This window comes from Bison bison, unplaced genomic scaffold, assembly GCF_000754665.1.
Source record: "Bison bison bison isolate TAMUID 2011002044 unplaced genomic scaffold, Bison_UMD1.0 scf7180017864213, whole genome shotgun sequence".
NCBI classification, from domain to species: Eukaryota; Metazoa; Chordata; class Mammalia; order Artiodactyla; family Bovidae; genus Bison; species Bison bison.
This window is the reverse complement of record NW_011494785.1, coordinates 1000605-1021333: the sequence shown is the minus strand read 5'-3', so window position 1 is coordinate 1021333 and position 20729 is coordinate 1000605. Positions and strand designations below refer to the sequence as shown.

Genomic DNA, 20729 nt, shown 5'->3' with positions numbered 1-20729 from the left:
TCCAGTGGATGCACTGGGTACAGTCTCTCTCGGGGGTGAAAAGGATCTGGTGTGAAAGCCTGGGCTCCCTCTCCACTCCCCAGCCCCCACCTCAGCACCCGGCTCAGAGCAGCCCAGCCATCTCAACCTGGATGAACCACCAGCCTTTGACGAGAGGATAGATTGGCCTTTATTGTGAGCCCGGGAAGGTCCGGGCGTAGAGTGCGCATGCGCGGAGCAGGGATCGCCGAGCCTAGCGGGAGGCAGCGGGTGTCCGTGGCGGGCGGGCAGCGCGTCACGGGCTGCATTTCCTGGAGGAGCACTGGCACTGCAGGGCGTTGAGGACCACATGGTGGATGATGGAGCCGTTGGTGCAGCGCAGAGGCACTGGCATGGGCTCCGTGCGCGTCGGCGAGCAGCAGGAACACTGGTCCTGCACGTCCTCCGTGTCGATGGAGTACAGGGCTTTGCTGGTGCATCTTCCCTGCAGCGGGAAAGAGAGGCAGCGACGCGGGTGATAGAGAGTCCTAGGGTGGGGAGGCTCTGGGGCAGCCGGCTTCTTGCACCTGCCCTCCTCCAGGCCTGGCCTCGGCCAGAGGAACCCAGGACAGCAGGCAGTGTGTCTGAAAGGCCTCCCCTAATTGGAACTCTCACACCCAGCCCTGTAGCTGCAATTTCTATGCATGTTTGATGGATCTCCAGGGAAGGCAGCTCCCGTGTTCCATAAGTAACCCTCCGTTCTCCTCAAAGGAAGCTTTGAATCATTGCTGATATTTTTTAATCTTCTGGGGTCAAAATTTCTCAGTTAACTTCAATAAAACATTTGCTTTCAAAAGGAAAAAAATGTTCCTAGTTTCTTTCACATCTCCTCCCTGTGAACTTCCCAGATCTTTTCACAATGTATCTCAAGAGAGGTGTTCGAATGAAGAGACCCGTCCTCTGAGCAGAGGACCCCTTACCTGGCAGTAGTGAATGTCCACTTCGTCTTCAGATTTGCAGTCTCCCACCTTGATGGACTTCACCCTGGCTGTGATGTCCTTGCACTCAGGCTCCTCACCTACAGGGCAAGTGAGAGATGGGACCTGTTCTCCCGTTCGACACTGTCCACTCCAGTTCCCTTATTCACTAGACATAGGTCAGTTTCACAGTAACCAGGTCACCAGAGCCAGCTACAGAGAGGGCAAGTCAGTGATCCTGGTTCCCCTCAGCTTCTCCTGCTAAGTCGCTTCAGTCGTGTCCTACTCTTTGCAACCCCACAGACTGCGGCTCACCAGGCTCTTCTGTCCATGTGATTTCCCAGGCAAGAATACTAGAGTGGGTTGTCATTCCCTTCTCCAGGGTGTTTTCCTGACCCAGAGATCGAACTTGCATCTCCTGCATTGGCAGGCAGGTTCTTAACCACTAGCACCACCTGAAGCCCAGCTTCTCCTGACCCTTCACAATCAGAGATAAAGATATCACTGGGTTGAACTCACTTAATGGCACAATTCTAACTGCAAGAGGAACCTAGATTCACCATGCTTTGGTGATGTCGATGGATAAGACTTACTTTTATACAATTGTAGACTCTAAAAGCCATAATGATCAGAGCAAGCCTCTTGTGCTTATAATTCTGCATGCATGCTGAGTTGCTCAGTTGTGTCCAACTCTGTGACCCCATGGACTACGGCCTGCCAGCCTCCTCTGTTCATGGAGTTTTCCAGGCAAGAATAGTGGAGAGGGTTGCCAGTTTCTTCTCCAGAGGATTTTCCCCACCCAGGGATCAAAACTGAATCTCCTCCGTCTCCAGCATTGCAGGCGGATTCCCACCTGGGAAGCCTGCTTATACTATACCCAGAAGTGAACGGGCAATGAGTATCCAATAAATACAATTAATATCTATCCATCCCTGCAAATGTCATTGTCTCCCTAGGGACTGAGAAGATCCTTGTGGCCCCTATGGAATCTTTTGCTTTGAGTATAGCCATCTCCTGGTCGCAGGCATGGGTTTCCTTACCACACAGGGGTTAAAAGCATTCAGCTTTGAATCTCTCCTTGCACCACTGATAATTCTAGGATTCAATGTCAGCTCACCGTTGCCTGTCCAAACACTGGGAGTTTTCCATCCCTGGATGGCTCCAAATCTAATTCAACTTTAAATACATATTAGCCAGACTCCCAATTTCCAAATAATTTCATTTGAAAGCAAAAGCCTGCCAACCACATTAAGAGGGTGAATGAGGAAAACATATTGAAGCCAACACACAGTTGATTTAAATCCCCGAGCCTGGCTTATTTTCCTTATGGAGGTTCCCGTCTCCTGAAAGCACTGAAGCCTCCGTTTGGCCTCATTGCTGCTGCTACTGCTAAGTCGCTTCAGTCGTGTCCAACTCTGTGCGACCCCATAGACGGCAGCCCACCAGGCTCCCCCGTCCCTGGGATTCTCCAGGCAAGAACACTGGAGTGGGTTGCCATTTCCTTCTCCAATGCATGAAAGTGAAAAGTGAGAGTGAAGTTGCTCAGTCGTGTCCGACTCTTAGGGACCCCATGGACTGCAGCCTACCAGGCTCCTCCGTCCGTGGGATTTTCCAGGCGAGAGTACTGGAGTGGGGTGCCAGTGCCTTCTCCGGCCTCATTGCTAGTTTTGCAGATAACAGCCTTGGCCAGATTGCCCCTGCAGCACACCTAGAGAAAAATGCGTCTCTTCCTGGATGGTTTCCTGATCTCAGCCATGCAGACAGGAATCACAGAGAGAGATGCTCTCAGAGTGTGTCCCCTCAGTCTGCAGCTTGGTTACAGCAACTCCAGGGACTGTCAGAGGGAGCCATCAGGAGAAGAACAAATGACTGACCACTGAAGGTATTCATGCTTTCACTCTTTCTTTCTTTTCCCCAGGGGCTTCCCTGGTGGCTCAGATGGTAAAGAATCCGCCTGCAATGCAGGAGACCAGGTTCGATCCCTGGGTCAGAAAGATCCCCTAGAGAAGGGAATGGCTACCCACTCCAGTATTCTTGCCTAGAGAATTACATGGACAGCGGAGCCTGGTGGGCTATAGTCCATGGGGTTGCAAAGAGTCGGACACAACTGAGCAACTCTTTGCTTTCTCTACCTCCAAATAAACATGGGAACATGGACCCAGGAATCCAAAAACAAACAAAAAAGCTAACTAAACTAAAAAACAAAGAATATTAGTCCAGACAAGTAATTCTATACCCAGAGTATACAGCACTAACTTTGGGATTCTGAGAAGTACATGTGCTCATGGAAACAAGAACATGCAGTGAGATGCTTTCTGATGAGCTGACTGGAGCTCCGTCTCCAAAGCTGCTGCGGTAACTACTGGGGGACCAACCCGTGCAACACAGTGCAAAGTCAGGAAAAGCCAAGGACTTCCCTGGTGGCCCAGTGGCAAAGAATCTGCCTGCCAACACAGGGGATACAGGCTCGATCCCTAGTCCAGGAAGATCCCACATGCCTTGGGGCGTCTAAGCCCATGCACCATGACTACGGAGCAAGTGCGCTCGAGAGCCCATGCTCAGCAACAAGAGAAGCCACCACAACAAGGAGCTTGTCCACCACAACTAAAGGTAGCCCCGGCCTCCACAACTAGAGAAAGCCTGGCCACCGCAACAAAAACACAGTGCAGCCGAAAGTAAAATTAATTAATTTTAAAAAAGAACAGGCAAGAGTGAAGGAGAGGAGATTAATAAAACTGGTTAATGAGACCAGCCTTATCAATCCTTAAGAAGACTGTGTTTCTCTGCAGCCCCACAGCCAGCTTCTTGCTTCCCCTTCTCTCTGGGATACCCAAAGAACAGAGGTGTATTGAGTGTCTCATCTGTTGAGATCATAAATCAAGGTGCCTCGTCCTCAAGGAGCTTCACTGGCAGAGAGAAGACATTCTCTTGTGATAGGACTGTGACCAACCCAAGACCCGGTGAGGATAAAGGCAAGTAAGAGGCTAGTGATTGCCAGGAGTCTGGAAGAAGGAAGAAGAGACTGGTTTACAGGCATCTGAAAGGGGGCTTGAGTAGGGGGCAGTCCAAGGACATGCGAGGCAGGGTGGCAGTCCCCTGCAGAACGGAATGCAATGACTGCTCTATCTTTCTAGAACAAAGTTCACTTCGAGGAACATCCCCTGGACTTAATCTGATGGGTTTCAAGGGACAGCCTATTGGTAACGTACTTACATGTGTCACAGCACGTGCCAGGAATTTTCATGATTTTCCCCTAAGAAAACAGCAAAGTCCCAAGTTAGGCACAAATAGTACATAGCGGACACTTTCTGTCATTCCTGCCTCTGGACTCACAGCCCTGAGCCCAAGTCCCCAGAAGTGAATGGACTGTCCCATCACAAAGGTGAGCAGACTGACCACCCCGCCCAGTCAGGCTGAAACAGTCCTGATTATTCTGAATTCTCTTCCAGTTGAGAGTCTCCGGGACTGTCATCCCCAGGGGGGACCATCAATTAGTTTGGCCTCTCACCTCCCCATTCAAGGATCACAGATCCAATCTCCCCCAAGGGGAGGTATTTTCTTAGAGCATCATAGAGAGTTTCATCTCTCTATCAGGCTTTGATTTTGTAATTTTGTTGATTTTTAAACTAGGCTGGGGTTCTCCTTGAACACTGGGAATCATGGCAGAGCTGGACTGCCATTCAAAAGAACCTTCTTTTTTCAGTCATAGATGGAGCCAGTCGAGAGGAAAGCAGGGCCCGGGCTCCGACGGCTCACCCCCTCAGCCAGGCATTTGTGTTCGTTGAAGGGCGGGCAGCTCATGACCCTCTTCTCCCAAATGAACTCTCCTCTCTTGTTGACTTTGCAGAAGTGACTGTCACAGCCATCCTGGAGTGTCTCATCACGCTGAAAGGAAAGAGAGGACGTGCGTTGAGCACATCTGAAGGCAGCTTGGGTTTCACAGCCACTTCAAATAGTGACCTTGACTCCCTGGAGTTGTTGAGACAACGTGGGGGACCATAGAACAAGAATGAGGCAGGTGCAGTCTGGTTTTGCAACCTGTTTACTGGGAACAGGGCTGTATGAAGGCAGGGAATCCCTAAACTCTTCTGACCACATAACAGCATAAAGAATTAAGACACAGTGGAGGTAAACTGGTCAATCAATAGCTGAACTAGAGCTGAGTGCCTCTGATGGAGAGATGAGTGAACTAGGTGCCTGTCTCACCAGCCCATCCTAACTTTCACAGATCGGCATCTCTGGCACCTGACTGCCTACCCAGTCTCAGAGATAATCAAGGCTGGAGAAAATCTTAGAGGTCAACCAACTCTCAATCATGGGGGCCCACACCAACTATCCCCTTGTCGAGGAAAGTGACAAAATAACTAAATCAAAGAGAAAATCCTGTACCTTCTAAAGGTTATCCATCTTTTCTTTATAAAAAATCAGAAATAGGTATGAAAAGAAGTCAATATTGACCCAAACTTTGCCCCCTCCTTCTTGAAGAAAAGATCCCCAAGAAGGGAGGCAGACGATGATCTGAGGGGACAGTCTTGACGTCCACTTGCCCCCACCTTCAGCATCATGATCTGTCCCCCTCGTAGCTGAATGGTGCACGCCGTAGGCAGGCATCTCCCACAGCATTCGCCCTGGAGCTTCTCTTCCATGTAACCCTGGAACCAGGAGAAAATGCAGCCTCTGTGAACCTCCCCTGAAGACACCGCTCATAAGTAAGCCAAACTGTAAATGATTTCATCATACCCAGCCGCTCCAACCAGAAATCTGGGGGTCATCCTCGTCCCTGCTCTCTTTTGCTCATCCCCTGCCTCGCCCCTCACCCACACATCACCAGATCTTGCCAAAAAATGCATCTTGAACTCATCCACTGCTTATCATTCCAAGGTCCTCTGTCATCACCTAGTCCACGCAATCATCATCCACCACTGGACTTTGTCACAGCGGAAACTGTCTTCCTGCCTCCATCCCTTACCTTTACGGTAGGGGAAAAGGCTGTAGCTTCCAGACCACAGGATTTCACGGTTTTACAAAAATGCCCCCAAATCTGGGAGACCACACAGGGTAACCAACTTTTTATTTTTGCAAAGAATTTTCAAACATGTTAACCAAATAAGAAGCAAAAAGCGATCATCAGTTGTCTCATCATTGCATTAAAATTAAAGCTCTTTCATCTTTCCCCACCATGCCAAAAGGGGCTCCCCTGGTGGCTCAGACAGCAAAGAATCTGCCTGCCATGTGGGAGAACCACATCCCTGAGTCGGGAAGATCCCTTGGAGAAGGGAATGGCAACCCACTCCAATATTCTCGCCTGGCGCATTCCATGGACAGAGGAGCCTGGCGCATTCCATGGACAGAGGAGCCTGGCGGGCTACACTCTGTGGGGTCGCAAAGAGTCGGACACGACTGAACAACTAACACTTTCACATCATAAAAAAAAAAAAAAAAAACAGGAAGAACAAAACTCAGCAAAATTTTAAAAGAATACATTTAGCTATATGAAAGCCAATGACGGTGTCATTTTTTTCATTTTGCTACATTTAGTAATGACCACTTAGAGATTCATTCCTTGGGGTCCTGAGGTTTTTCTGCTGTGAATCTCTAGCAGGTCAGTCTGGAGTCCCGGGCAGAAGACCTGGCTGTCTCACAGGGCTCCCATGTTGATTGCACAGAGACTGAAGGCTCCTAACCAGCAGGGAGGTGAGGAGTCTGTGAGTGTGCACTGAACCCATCAGGGAGGCTATAGAGAAAGCCAGTGAGGACTGAGCTTCCAGCAGAACAGGGCGACTGGATGGGCCCCGGCTACACACACATGCTTGGAAGGACACTGTTGACGTTTGAGGCCATAGGGTGAGCTTTAGCTGTGTTTTCAAAATCACACGATTCCTGAAGGTGTGGACAGTGATGAATGGGAGAGGAAGAGAGATGGGAAAAGCAGCATGAATGCATGTAACTGGTTATTATCAGAACGAGGAAATAAAATGGGGTTGACGTCAGAGAGGATTTCATAGGAGCCTGGATTGGGGCATTTTCTAGTGAGTGCCAGAAGAGACTAGGAAATACCCTCTACTCGGCCCAAAATCTTTACAGGAGACATGAGGGATGGGGGACAAATGGAGGAGGGGGTTGCAAAGTGAAGAGATGAGGCTGTGGAGGCTCCATCCACACCCCATAGGGGCCAAGCGCATGGTGAAGCCAAGGACAAGGAAAGATGGGGGGCACCGTGGGAGGGAAAGGGACAGGAGGAGGTGGAGGATGGGGTGGGAGGTGAGAGGAGAGGGCAGTGATTTCCGAGGAGCAGTAGACGGGGGAAGGAGGGAGGGGAGGGGAGGGAGCAGGCTGACCTCACCCACAGGAGAGAGAAGAGACCCTGAGAGGCGAGAACACCAGTGCACAGGTGACAGGCGTGTCTGAGCGCTGCTGGGCTTCCGGCCAGTGCTGACCGGACACGCACTGCACAGCCAGCAGGTGGCCCAGGAGGTGGGCAGAGCTGACCGGGCTTTCACTGCGGCATCCAATCAGGAAGGGCCAGGCGTCCCACCAACCACAGAACTCACAGGTCAGAGCAGCCAATGAGCCCTGCTCCCCTGTCCAGGGATGCCCCCCAGGCTCTTCTCACAGGTGTCTCCCCGCCCTTTTCACAAACTGTGTAGGCCACTCGAGGACCCCAGTCCTATCTCCCCACTGCCCTTACTCTATCTTCCTTTTCTCACCCTCTTTTTAAACTTTTTTCTCTTGTGAATACATTTATTAACATTGGTCCTATGCACGGTTTACAACTGATAATGAATAGTGAATATGGGCTTCCCAGGTGGCGCTAGTTGTAAAGAAAACCCGCCTGCCAATGCGGGAGACATAAGACACACAGGTTCGATCCCTGGGTCGGGAAGATCCCCTGGAGGAGGGCATGGCAACCCACTCCAGTATTCTTGCCTGGAGAATCCCATGGACAGAGGAGCCTGGAGAGTCACAGTCCACAGGGTCGCAAAGAGTCAAACACAACTGAAGCGACTTAGCACATTCACAGTGATAAGAAAATATTTTAAACCTTGCACTTGAAACTATGTGGGTTATTTTCAAGTCTCCTTTGATATTGATTTCTAACATAATTCCACAGTGTTAAGAGAACAGAGTCTGTATGATTTCAATACCTTTAGACCATGAAATTTTTGCACCTTGTTTTATGTCCCTGGATATGTTCCAGTGTCTCCTGGTTTATGGTCTATGGGAACTTGAACAGAATTTTGTATCCTGCTGTTGTGTGAAAACTGTATAAAACTTAATTATGTTGAATTGGTTCATAGCGCTTTTCAGGTCTACTGTATCCTTCTACTTCTCTGTCTATTCATTCTAGTAATTTTTGAGAGTTTGATGTTGAAACTCCAACTAAAAGCCTTAATTTATCTACTTTTAAAAATAATTGCAATATCTAGTAGAACTATTTTTAAAAGCCTTTAAAAAAGAGAAACTACTTTTATTTTTTGAAAAGCCACTGCCCTTACTCCTGCTGATCTGCCAGTCTGTCCCCATTCCCACTCCTGGGTGGGCACTGCTGAAGGTCAATCGAAGGTCATGCTCCTCCGGGAGGCCTTCTCAGTGTTCCCGGTCAGGGTCATGTCTCTTCCCCTTGCCTTCCTTTGTCTCTACCAGCAAAACCATCAGCACAGACCATCGGCTGCTGGGCTCCTTGAGGCATAAGCATCGTCTCCCCTGGAGGAGACACAGGGCCCATGTTTCTGGTGATGCTAACAGTCCCATCTGACATTTGCAGTTCAACCAGGCTGACCTAAACTTGACCCAGCACAGCTCCCCACGTGCAGGAGGCCTCCCGGAGGTCCAGGGAAGGATGCTGAGCGAGAAGGGGCATATGAGGCAGAGCTCAGCAAAGACTGAAAGACACACCGCAGAGCTACTCTCCAGGATCTCAAGGGGGAGGAAGTGAGTTTACTGCCCTGTGTGTGTGTGTGTGTGTGTGTGTGTGTGTGATTTGCTTGGTCGCTCAGTTGTGTCTGACTCTTTGCGACCCTATGGACTGTGGCCTTCCAGGCTCCTCTGTTCATGGAATTCTCCAGACAAGAACACGGGTTGCCATTGCCTTCTCCAGGGGATCTTCCCCATCCAAGGATTAAAACCGCTATCTCCTGCCCTGGGAGGCGGATTCTTTACCATCTGAGCCACCAGAGAAGCCCGCACTGCCCTGGGGAGATGCAATTTTGGAGAAGAGGAGGAGTACACAGACCAAAGTGAGCTGTGGATTTAAAAATATTTAGAAACCTATGTCTAGACTGGATTCTAAAACAAGGTATCTAAAAACAAAAACTGGGTATCTATGGATGCAGAGGTGACTGTGCCATCCTCTGACCACCAGAGGGCACCAGTAAAGAGTGTGCTCATCCCCCTGACCGCTTCCTGCAGGACAGTGGGTGCGAACCTCTCTCTCCTGGCATTGATTGTAATTCCATCGACATTCAGGTGAAGGGGTGCCACAGACTTCAGACAGCATCATTCCTTCCTATATTCAAGCCCAAATGTATCAGGGGAGTTGTCTCACACACACACACACTCACACACACACACACACACTTGCACTGGAAACCCTAAAACAACTGGGATTTTAAATTTTAAAAAAGTAAAAACACGTATTTCGGTCCCTTCTTCCTAACTGAGGCAAGGATGTTCTATTTGAGCCGTCCTATCAGAAACAATGTGTATCCTATTCCCTTCACTCCCTTGGAGCCTCACACAGCGCCCAGGTGCAGAACACACCCTGTCCTCAAGAGTGCTGACCACACGGGCTCCAGCGTTCCTCATCCCTCGCCCCATCGCACCTCCCCTCTGGCCAGTGCATTGCTCCTCTGATGAGAGACTCCTCTCCAGGAACCGTCCAGCCCCTACCCACTGCTCCACCACCTAAAAGAGTGGTTACATTATGTATTCTGTGCATCCAGCTCACAACAAACTCATCTGACCAACTGTATTCTCTAGGACAGCAGGAGCCCCAGATGCAGGGGGCAGCCTGCAGAAGAAGCCAGGGCATCCTCCTCAGCACTGGTGCAGCTGGCGGGGGAGGAGGGGTTTGCAGAGTCGTGATTAGACCAGTGAAGTGCATGCTCTCCTCTACTCCACTAGAAATGAGGATTCCACGTCCCTGATCCCACCTGCAGAGGTATTCAAAGCAAATACCATCATCGTGACCTGGCAGAAACGGGGTGAACTATTTTAGACCACCCCAGTGTCCAACAGAGCTTCCCTGGCGGCTCCATGGTACACACTCTGCCTGAAATGCTAGAGACCTGGGTTCAATCCCTGGGTCAGGAAGATCCCCTGGAGAAGGAAATGGCAGCCCACTCCAGTATTCTTGCCTGGGAAATCCCATGGACAGAGGAGCCTGGCAGGGTGCAGTCCATGGGGTCACAAAGAGTCGGACAACAATGTGCAATAATGAAAGTACACTTTGAGGCAGGTCCACTCCAGAGAACGTTGTGTAGAAATCTGCACGTAGCAAGTGTCTGATAAATAATTGTGGGCTAACTGGTAACTGTCGGATAAATATTTGACTGATTTTTAATGCTTTCAAAGATCAGTAATGATGTCATTTAAAATGTTGCCTAAAAAAGAATACAGAATTGTGAATATGGTCTCAGCCTTGCAAATACACTAAAAGAATGTTTAAAATGTACAAAACTAAATTATAATAATTTCTGAGAAATGCAATCTGGGTAGGTGACTTTTAGTCCCTTCCTGACAGTTGTCAGATACTGGACAGAATCAGAAAATCAAGAAAGTTTTTATTTAAAGATCCTAGTGAGGTCCCATTGCCTGGGTCCTAAAAGTGCCCAGCTGACCCCCCGGTCCCCCCAGCCACAGCCTCTCTTACCGCAGGGCAGGCCTGGCAGGTGGTCTTCCTGCACTCCAGCTTGAATCCAGAGATGACCCCTGCCTGGACGTGGCAGCGGCAGGTCATGCATGCGTCAACCATCACAGTCTTCCCGGGCTGGAACCAGGGGGGACCAGGGTCAGGCCTCCTGGCACCCTGGTCCCCCAACCCCTGACCACCCTCAGCCCCATGAGCCATCTGCCTTAGGTGTGGGGCCCGGCTGCTCAAAGCTGCTAGGAGCCATCATCACCCCAATTCTCCTCCGGTCCCCAGAGGCCACTCCTTCCCCCACCCTCCCCCCTCAAGGATGGCAGTGGTGAGAGTGAGGGCTTTCCCTGGGGCAGAAGAAGAGGGGACAGACACATCTCCTGTGCCTGGGGGCTGGGGGACCAGGAGATGAGCGCTAGAAGGCGAAGGTGGGACCCAGGCCCTAGAGATTTGGGGCTTCCCCTCCAGGATGCCTGGGAAGCCCTAGGAGCAAGGAAAGTGTGGGTGGAGCAGGTCGCCCCGGGCCCTGTATTTGCACTTTCAGATGCTGCCCACCCTCCACACAGCCCCTGTCCCTGCCCCCCTGGGGAGAACGCATCAGCTCACCCCGATGATGGTGCCGTTGAGCACGCAAGCCTGCACGGGCTCTGGGGAGAGACAGGCGCAGGGCATGAGTGATCGGAACACACCTGCTGGAGACCTGCAACCTGGCCGCTCCGCTGGGCTGGGCCTCTCCGCTCCACCTTCCAGTCCTTCCCTCCACCCCGCAAAGCACTGTGGGTCCTCCTGCCTACGTGGCCACACTGACCCCAGGCCCCTCAAGGATGGGCAGCTGCCTACTCCCCACCCTCCAGCCCCCTGGAGCCTTGGAGGGGAGGGTGCTTGTTTAAGTGATTCACATCGACGGGGCAAGAGAGAGGGTGCTGTGCTTGTGAAGGAATGAAAATCTGCTTTGGAAACTAAGTCCCATGATAAAATCACACAAAGAATTCAGGGTAGCAGGTGGTGAGAGTTGTTTGCTATTGCTGCTGCTATTGGTTGTTTGGCTGATTGTTTGTTTGGTTGAGTGCTTGGTTTGTTGTTTGCTTGGTTGATGGTTGGTTGGTTGCTTGGTTGATGGTTGGTTGGTTGATTGGTTGTTTGGTTGATTGGTTGCTTGGTTGCTTGGTTGCTTGGTTGGTGGGGTTAGGAGATGGACAGCTGGAATACCTTCTTCAGAAGAATGATGGAGAAGGTATTTGTAGAATCAGAGAAGCCTGGATCCAATCCCAGTTCTACCACTCAGGTGAGCAAATGGCTGTATCACAGTACTCACTGTGATCGTCATGGGATGACATGAGACATGGTACAAAGCCAGCACTGAGCTCAGTGATGACCTTCAGGAACTGTCCTGCTTCTCTCCTCTCATTTGCTTTCTCCCCAAAACATTAGGAATGGACAGGAAGATTTGATCCTGCCCATTTCCCTAAGCTGCTCCAAAGGCAGGGATTCGGGAGCCCTCCTGAGCCTTTTTGGAGGGTTGGGAGGCCTGGAGGCTGGCCTGGTGGCATGTCTTACCACAGTGACAGGTGGGGCAACAGCCCAAGGTCTGACAGCGCAGCTGGAAGCCCAACGGGCAGACGGGGACATTCAGCTGCGGGCAGGAGACGTTCCTCTGCTGCACGAAGACCTCCTCCTCGACTCGGACGCACTCGTGGATGAGGCAGGGGTTCTCGGGGGAGGCCCAGTGAGAGCCAACCTGTGGGCAGAGCACCCAAGTGGGTCATGGGGCCCGAGGTCCTGCTGGGAGTGGGTGGTCCCCTCAGGAGCTTGGGTGGGCCCTGGAGGTGAGCCTGGCTCCACAGCTAAGCCCTGCCCATGGGGGAGGCCCCTGGAGGGAATGACAGCTCGTCCAGGTCCTTCGGTGAGTCTGGGTCAGAGTCCCCCCAACCAAGAGCCCAGCTCAGAGCCACGTGTGCTCCCAAGACAGTCTTGAGCCACCAGAGGAAGCACCTGAGGACAGAGGGTGCTCCCTCTGCCCTCAGCCCGCCTGGGAGCTGAGCAACCAGGAACAGCGGCATGGGGAGACAGCGGAGGGGCGACATGGGGGTCGGGGGAACCAGCCCATCGCCCAGCCTCACACGGCCTCCCTCTAAAGATGGGATGCTGGCATCTGGCCCTTGGCCCTGCAATCTGTCCCCAGTCCTCCAGGCTGCAATGGGTGGCCTGTCCCCTCGGGCTGGCTCCACCATCCAGGAGCACTGAGTGTCCAGAACATGGTTCAGAAAGTTCCCCGGAGTTTCTGACCGGTCTGTGTGTCTCCCGGACGCACAAGCAGGGGTGCCCAGTCGGCATGCTCCAGGCCCGGCAGCTTCTTTCGGGCCCGGTTCCCTTTCTTCTCTTTTCAGAGGAGGAGCAGAGTGCCCCGACTGCAGCCTCTGTCTTGACCCCTTTCTGACTCACCCTGAACACACCTTCCCGCTGCAGGCCACACTCGACTCTGATCAATAACCCACTGAGCCCTGGACATCATATGCATTAAGAAGACCCGTCCCCATCCACTCCCGCTGGTCCCTCATGTTCCAGAGCCACTTCTGACCCCCAAGTCTTACAGTCAGAGGGAGGGAGGGCGAGGGAGACTCTTCCGTATACACTGATGTCAGAGCTGAGTGAGCCCTGGAGGCAGATGAGTGACTGGGAGGGAGGGGTACTGAGCCTCAAAGGTACCAGTTGTCAGCTCCCCCCGCCACCAGGACACAGCAGCCTCTGACCCTGGGGAGGATTCGCAAAACCAGCCTGATTCTGGGGTGATGGGGAGCAGGCAGCCTGACAGGGCAGGAGGAGGGATGGAGCAAGGACATCCCCAGGGACCAGGACTAGAATAGGGAGGTGGGACCCCTCACGGGGAATTCAGCAAGTCCCTTGGTCACCACCGAGGAGGAAGAGGCCAGTGGGCCAGGGCACGAGATGCGCATGGCCAGGGCAGGACAGTTAACCCTTTGCGCTCCTTCTAAACAGAGTGTGTTTTGGTCTTCCTGGAGGACTGAGAAGGGACCTCACACCCACCCCAGCACCTGCCTCCTGAGGATCCCAGGGCTCAGCACCCCCACTTTATCCGTATCAGCCAGAGTGGAAAGGTCTGTTAACATCGTTGCGTCTGAGCTAAGACTCCCAGGGAGGGATCTTCTGTGTTTCAGAAAATGGCTCCAGAGCCAAAGTGAGGGCCTCTGGCCACAAAGGAGAAGCTAGGCTGCTCTGGTTCAGGGAGGGGGATCTGGGGGTGAGAGGCCAGACAGGAGACGATAGGGAGGGAGGTGGGGGGCCACTGGCATGGTCAAGGGCCACAGCCAGAGCTGCAGAAGTAGCTTGCGGGGTCTGGGGACAGAAACACTGTTTGCTTCTCTGGATTGTAAATTTCTCCAACGGAAATCAGTGACAAGGTCAGAGGACCCTGCCTGGGCCATCATACAGACCTGCATCAACCATCAGAGTCCTCAGGTTCACAGGTGAACAGGAGAACATAACCCCCACCCCCAGGAGCTCACAGAACTCATAGAGAGGGCACTGGGCTCTCCCCAGATCTGGGCAGCCTTAACTAGTTCCCCAGCTGACATCTGGATAAACCAACAGCTACATTAAACTCGCCACAGGGAGAGCGAACGGTAGGGAGTGAGCATCTGCTTTATCGAAACCAAGGCCAGCCCTGGAGCCCAGATGAGGCTGGCCCGGCCCCCAGCCCCCTGCCCACACACCCTGGCCCAGACCTACACTCTTCCACTGGGTCTGGGAGTCCCCCCGCGGGGAGCCGGTCACCACCTCGCAGGCCGACGGCAGGCACCTTCCACAGCACTCTCCCTCGCGGAGGACGTAGGTGAAGCCCTGAAAACACACAAGGACGGAGTGTCGGGACAGCTGGCAGCAAAGACGCAAGTGCTCTGGTCCCCGCACAGGTGTTTGGAGCTCCGGGGCTTGCAGAGGGCAGCCGGACCGGACGTCCTCATCTCTGCGCTCCTCCAGCCCCACGATCACGCTAAGTGGTCAGGAAGCACCACCCACTGAATCACTACGGCTCTCACATCATCTGTCCAGATACAACCCTGCCCTCCGCAAGCGTCCACTCCGGACCAGGAGCCAGTCCTTTTTGTTCAGTTTCTCAGTCGTGTCTGACTATTTGAGAGGCCATGGAGGTAGCCCACCAGGCTCCTCGGTCCATGGAATTCTCTAGGCAAGAATACTGGAGTGGGTAGCCATTTCCTTCTCCAGGGGATCTTCCTGGACCAGAGATCAAACCTGCATCTCCTGCACTGGCAGGGGGATTCTTTACTATGGCGCTACTAGGGAAGCCCCAAGAGGCAGTCCACGGGGGTTTTAAAGACGTTCAGAGTTCATGCAGCAGCTGCCAGCTGACCCAACGTTTATCACGGCCCAAGTCTAGACCAGGGGAGAACATTCAGGATGCCTGGAGTCTGGGCTCTGCACTAACAGAGCAAGTTACCTGCACGAGATGAGCGCCTTGACCCCAGGACCTCTCAGTAACCTACAGAGCTGGGCTTCCCCAGGTCACCACTTGACACTGACCTAGTAGTTTATGGGGCACCATGAGATGAGACCAACCATCCCCAGAAAGCTGGCCAGGAAGACCAGCATCCTGCAAGGTGGAAGTCTGCCAACCCATCCTCCTCTTGGAGGTCCTCCAATCTGGCCAAAGCATGGGGGTCTTGGATTGAAACCCTCCACCGAGAACACGGAAACAGTGTACAAAGAACAGACAAAACAGTGATGTGCGAGGCTGTCCCAGGGGAGGAGGGGCCAGAACCCAGGACTAAGCAGCATCTCGGAGAGAAGGGTATTCGGGACGGGCATGGGTACCACACCGGCTCTGCTCCCCCTGCACACTCACAAGTGGCACCGAGTCACAGGACGTGCTTGACACTCAGCCACACCCCAGTTACAGCCTCTCCCGGGGACCTGGGAGCCTGAGGACCATCTCCATGGGACCTGCCGACACCCAACCCGCGTCACAGTGGTGCTTGGCAAGCTGTTCTCAGTCTTAACAGCTGAGATCTCATTAGTTATCCTGCAGCTGGAGGTCAAACCAGTCAGTCCTGAAGGAAATCAACCCTGTTGCCAGCTATACCAGACTGCCAGCACAGCCCCAGGCTAGGAGTCAGGACTCGCCCCATCTGCTGGCTTCAGATGACCCCTAGCACAACATCCCTCTGCTTTCAGCCAACTTCATCCCCTCTGCTTTCTAACAAGTGGGAAGAACAGCCCTGCCTCTTCTTCCTTCTGGAGGAGAATCATGAGGATGAATAAGACCTAATGGCTTAGATTTCCCTGGTGGTCCAGTGGTTGGGAGTCCACCCGCCAATGCAGGGGACCCGGGTTTGATCCCTGGTCTACGAAGATTCTACATGCCGAGGGACAACGAAACCCATGAGCCACAACTACTGAGCCCGCCCACTGCAACTACTGAAGCCCGTATGCCCTAGCGCGCGTGCTCCACAAGAGAAGCCACCGCCATGAGAAGCCCGCGCCCCGCAACTGCAGAGCAGCCCCCACTTGCTGAAACTAGAGAAATCCCACGCACTGCAACAAAGACCCATCACAGTTAAAACAAACAAACAAACCTCCCTACCAAAACACAAAACATACTGGGGACCAACTGTATAAAAACGACCTCTAGCAGCATTCTCTTCACCCGATAGCACGTTACTCCCGCTGCCTCCCGTGGCCTGTGGGAGGAGATGGAGACGGATGCGCGCTCCCCAGAGGCACCCCTGGATCCCACAGCGTCATCCTCTCCCAGGGGCCTGGCAGGCCTGCTCCTCCACAGCATCAGCGAAGCAGGGAGAGCCGTGGGGGCACTGAATGGACGTCCCCACTTCTGGATTCACTCTCAGGCCCTCCCCTCCATCAGCAAACCACACACACACTTCTGAAAAAGCATCAAGAGCCTTCTCTTCACTGCTGTTGGTACAGATCTGTCCTAGCTCCACTTCTTTGATCAACATTCTCTACTGAGAATAAAGCAGTAATAATAATGTAACTGAGCAGGACCCTATGGGGCCTCCTACAGACAGGCCTCCCCCACATCCTCTGCTGTAGCTCCTCTCTGAAGTACCTAGGTAACAATATTTGATGCACATTTTCTGAGTTGTTTTGCAAATGTGAAAACTCCCCACCAAACAGAAGAAGTTCACCACTTACTGACCATGAGCACACAGCACCAGGCCTCCTGGGGCCTAAGGACTGGTCATGTTCACCCTTATGACACCACCTGCTCCTTCGCTCAGCCCATTGGAGAACTGTGCAGATCACATCCCTTGTGACCCCCTCCCTCACCTGGCTTTTAGAAATACTTGGCCGAAACCCTTAGGAGATCTTGGGGATTTTTAGGGCAAGAGCGGCCTATCTCCTTACACAGCCCTGCAATAAACCTTTCTCTTCCTCAAACTCCAATGTTTCGGTTTGTTTGGCCTCCCTGTGCATTGGGCATGTGAACCTGTGCTAACAATAAAAGCTTTAAACCAGCAAGAATTCAACCCACAATTCCCCCGGCAGACTGTGGTTCCCCTTTCTCTAGAGTCTGATCAGTCTTCACTGGCAAGAATAGAGCATCCCCAAGTAGTTAGTGGGCAGGCCACCACAAAAAGAATTAAAAACTGAATTGGGGGGAGGGTTCCAACTCCCAGTTATACCTCAAATTATAAACATAGCTCGACTTCTTTACCTCAAATTATAAACACAGCTCGACTTCTGTACTTCAAATTATAAACCTGGTCTGAAAAATCACCAAACTACGTAGAAACATGATGTTACACTGACAGGAAAAAAAAACCAAGCCCTGTTTTCTAGGCTATTAATTCACCTCTCTGCTTAAACCGACTCCCCAGCCCTCTGGCCTCAAGACCACATGGCTGAGATGACCGTCAGCTGAGAAGTGTTCACGGAAGGATGACAGAGCCATGCTCGCCTCATGCCTCTTTCCGTTACCCCGCCCCACTCCCCTCCTGGCCCTTCCCCTCTGGCCTTGAACCAGAGGGTCCTAAAGGGACTTCCTTGCCCGTTCCTGGGATCCCCGTCCCAACCGCCCCACACTGCTCCCCCTTACCGGCCGGCAGATGTCCGCGCAGGGTTTCTGGGAGCACTGGGCCACGCGCAGGCCCATCACAGCATCCTCCAGATCCGTGCAGGTGCAGGTATCACAGCCCTCCTCCCAGAACTGGCCCACGGGGTAGATGGTGCCTCGGTGGACGCACACCTGTAGACGCAAGGTTTCCTGAGTGAATTCACTCGGTTCATCTAAATGAGAGGTGAGTGGGCATCTGCTGGGATCTTCCCTGGTGGCTCAGACGGTAAAGCGTCTGCCTATAATGCCGGTAGACTCGGGTTCAATCCCTGGGTCGGGAAGATCCCCTGGAGAAGGAAATGGCAACCCACTCCAGTACTCTTGCCTGGAAAATCCCATGGACGGAGGATCTACGTGTTGGAAGCTACCCTAGGTGCTAAGACTACAGCAGTAAGTGAAACAGCATGGTCTCTGCCCACACTAGAGTCTGGCCTCTTCCCACCCCTGCCCACCTAACTTAGGAAAGCCCACCCGTGGACTGGCCCCCTGTGAGTCTTTCATGGCCCTTGGGTGGGGATATAATACACTGGCTGACCTGACTCACTATCACCGCTCCCTTCGCTGCATTAAACTCCTTCCTGTGTCCCTCGGAAAGCTGTACCCTAATTCTCAGACTTAGTGATGTCCTTGGACTCGGAACCCACCCATGAATAGCCCTCTGTCCCGTGAGGAGTGGCTGAAAGTGAGGGACGGCTGGGCAGGGGCTATGAACGAGTGCTCCCTTGAGTCCCACAAAGGACAAGGAATGGATCAAACAAAGGCTTGGGCACAGACTGCGAGCTGTGTTTGAGGCACAGGATCCTGTTTGGAAGAACTGTAGACTATGGAAGGAGCGTGGGACATGCGATCCCAGCGGCTGGCTAGGATTAGAACAGTTAAGCCTGGAGTGCATGTGATACACACGCTCAGACTTTATTTTCTCGGCATGAGATGCTCAAGGAAACTCTGATCATAAAGCTTAAAGACACGTTTTAAATAATCCCAAGTGTGTCCTCCAAAGCTCCAAACAGCTGTCTATGTTCACTCACATCATAACAGTACAAATAGGTTAAAACCATTTTCCTAAACTTGCTCTAAAGAATCTGCCTACAATGCAGGAGACCTGGGTTTGATCCCTGGGTCGGGAAAGATCCCCTGGAGAAGGGAATGGCTACCCACTCCAGTATCCGTGCCTGGAGAATCCCATGGACCGAGGAGGCTGGCAGGCTACGGTAGTTCATGGGGTCACAAAGAGTCAGACGTGACTGAGCAACTAACACTTTCACTATACCCACTCAGTCTTCCAGCTTCTGTACAGGAGCTCTTTAAAGGCAGGACTGTATCTTACACCACGTCTGTAACCTCAGCACGCAGCCATGCTGAGACACGGTAGTCTCCGAGTACCCCCTGAGCTAACAAGAATCAGGCTAAGAGAGAATGCTGATGCCCCCCCACCAGGCCACACAGCACTCATCCGGGCAGGAAGGCACGTCTTCCACGAGAAGCACGTGTCTGGCCATCATCCCAGCCAGAGCCGGGCAGCCTTACCTTGTCGGGGAGGCAGGTGGTGGTGGTGCAGCCGCAGTCGTTGGTGATGGTGGAGGCCAGGTACCCCAGCGGGCAGCTCACCGTGGAGTTGGTGCAGTTGCAAGCGCACTCGTACTCGTCACAGCACCGGGTCTTCCGAAGGGCGGGCATCCGGTGCGGGGGGCAGGAGGGTGGGGACCCCTTCGGGCATTCCTCCTTCCTGCAGACTGAGGGGCAGCACAAAGTGGTGCCCTGGTCCTGCCATGCTGAGCCCTGCACTCAGCATTCAGCTAGGATGCAAGGTCCCTGGGAACTCTAGCCCCACTGAAGTCAGAAACACACGTGAGCCCCACTCAGGAGCCCTGGGACAGTCAATCACACCGTAAAGCAGTTAGTTAGTCTGTAGGACAGTAAAGACACTAATCCAAAGGGGAAATGTGATGTTATTTTAACAGAGAGGAAGAGAAGGCTGCTGGGTGTCCAATCCATCATCCTCCCAGGCACCTCTGGAAGGGGTGGGGTTCTTTCACCTGCAGATACTCAGAGAGGACAGATGCAGAATCTCTAAGACCCAGGTACCCCAGGCACACAGGCGCTGGTTAGCATTTTTACAGGCTGGTAGCTTATGAGATCTTATTCCCATCTCAGTACCTGGAATAATAAATACCCTACAGTTTTAGGTCCTTCAACAATGATGAATGAAAAATGACAGTAAATCCACAGTGTCATTTCATCAAGGCCAAATCCTCCCCCATGTCTTTGCCTGTCCCAGCTTCTTCCGGATATAAAGTGTTCTCTCACCCTCAAGGGTTTCCATCTATGAACTGAAGTGAGATTCCAAATCAACAGGATTGTAAGTAGGTATTGACTTTAGGTGGGTATACTCAGTAGCTTAACACAGAATGTGGTTTCTTAACATGCCCAGGACTTTCTTTAGTCCAATCCTAGGCTTAAATTGGCAGTACTTAGAATTTAAATAGATAAACATACAGGAAGTGAAAAATCTATAAATTTGTTTGGGAATAAGCTCCAATACTTTGGCCACTTGATGTGAAGAGCCATTGGAAAAGACCCTGATACTGGGAAAGATTGAAGGTAGGAGGAAAGGGGGACAACAGAGGATGAGATGGTTTGATAGGATCACCAACTCAACGGACGTGAATTTGAGCAAACTCTGGGAGACAGAGAAGGACAGAGGAGCCTGGCATGCTGCAGTCCACGGAGTCACAAAGAGCCAGGCACGACAGCAACTGGACAACAAAGACCCAGTGACGAGGACAAGCCAAGGGTATGTTCCTTCCCCTCCATGGTCTATGGG

General features: G+C 52.4%; 1 protein-coding gene across 1 annotated transcript in view; it reads right to left on the bottom strand.

Annotated features, from left to right (window-relative positions):
• Positions 1-145: 145 nt before the first annotated feature.
• The window catches only part of VWF (von Willebrand factor), a 125850-nt gene continuing 105266 nt past the window's right edge, over positions 146-20729 (bottom strand). Inside the window, 11 exon segments of the mRNA XM_010845201.1 lie at positions 146-463; positions 939-1036; positions 4149-4188; positions 4692-4820; positions 5489-5587; positions 10807-10923; positions 11401-11441; positions 12352-12532; positions 14542-14652; positions 17888-18037; positions 19433-19638. Of these exon segments, the coding sequence (XP_010843503.1) occupies positions 275-463; positions 939-1036; positions 4149-4188; positions 4692-4820; positions 5489-5587; positions 10807-10923; positions 11401-11441; positions 12352-12532; positions 14542-14652; positions 17888-18037; positions 19433-19638 (1361 nt within the window). The 3' untranslated portion in view covers positions 146-274.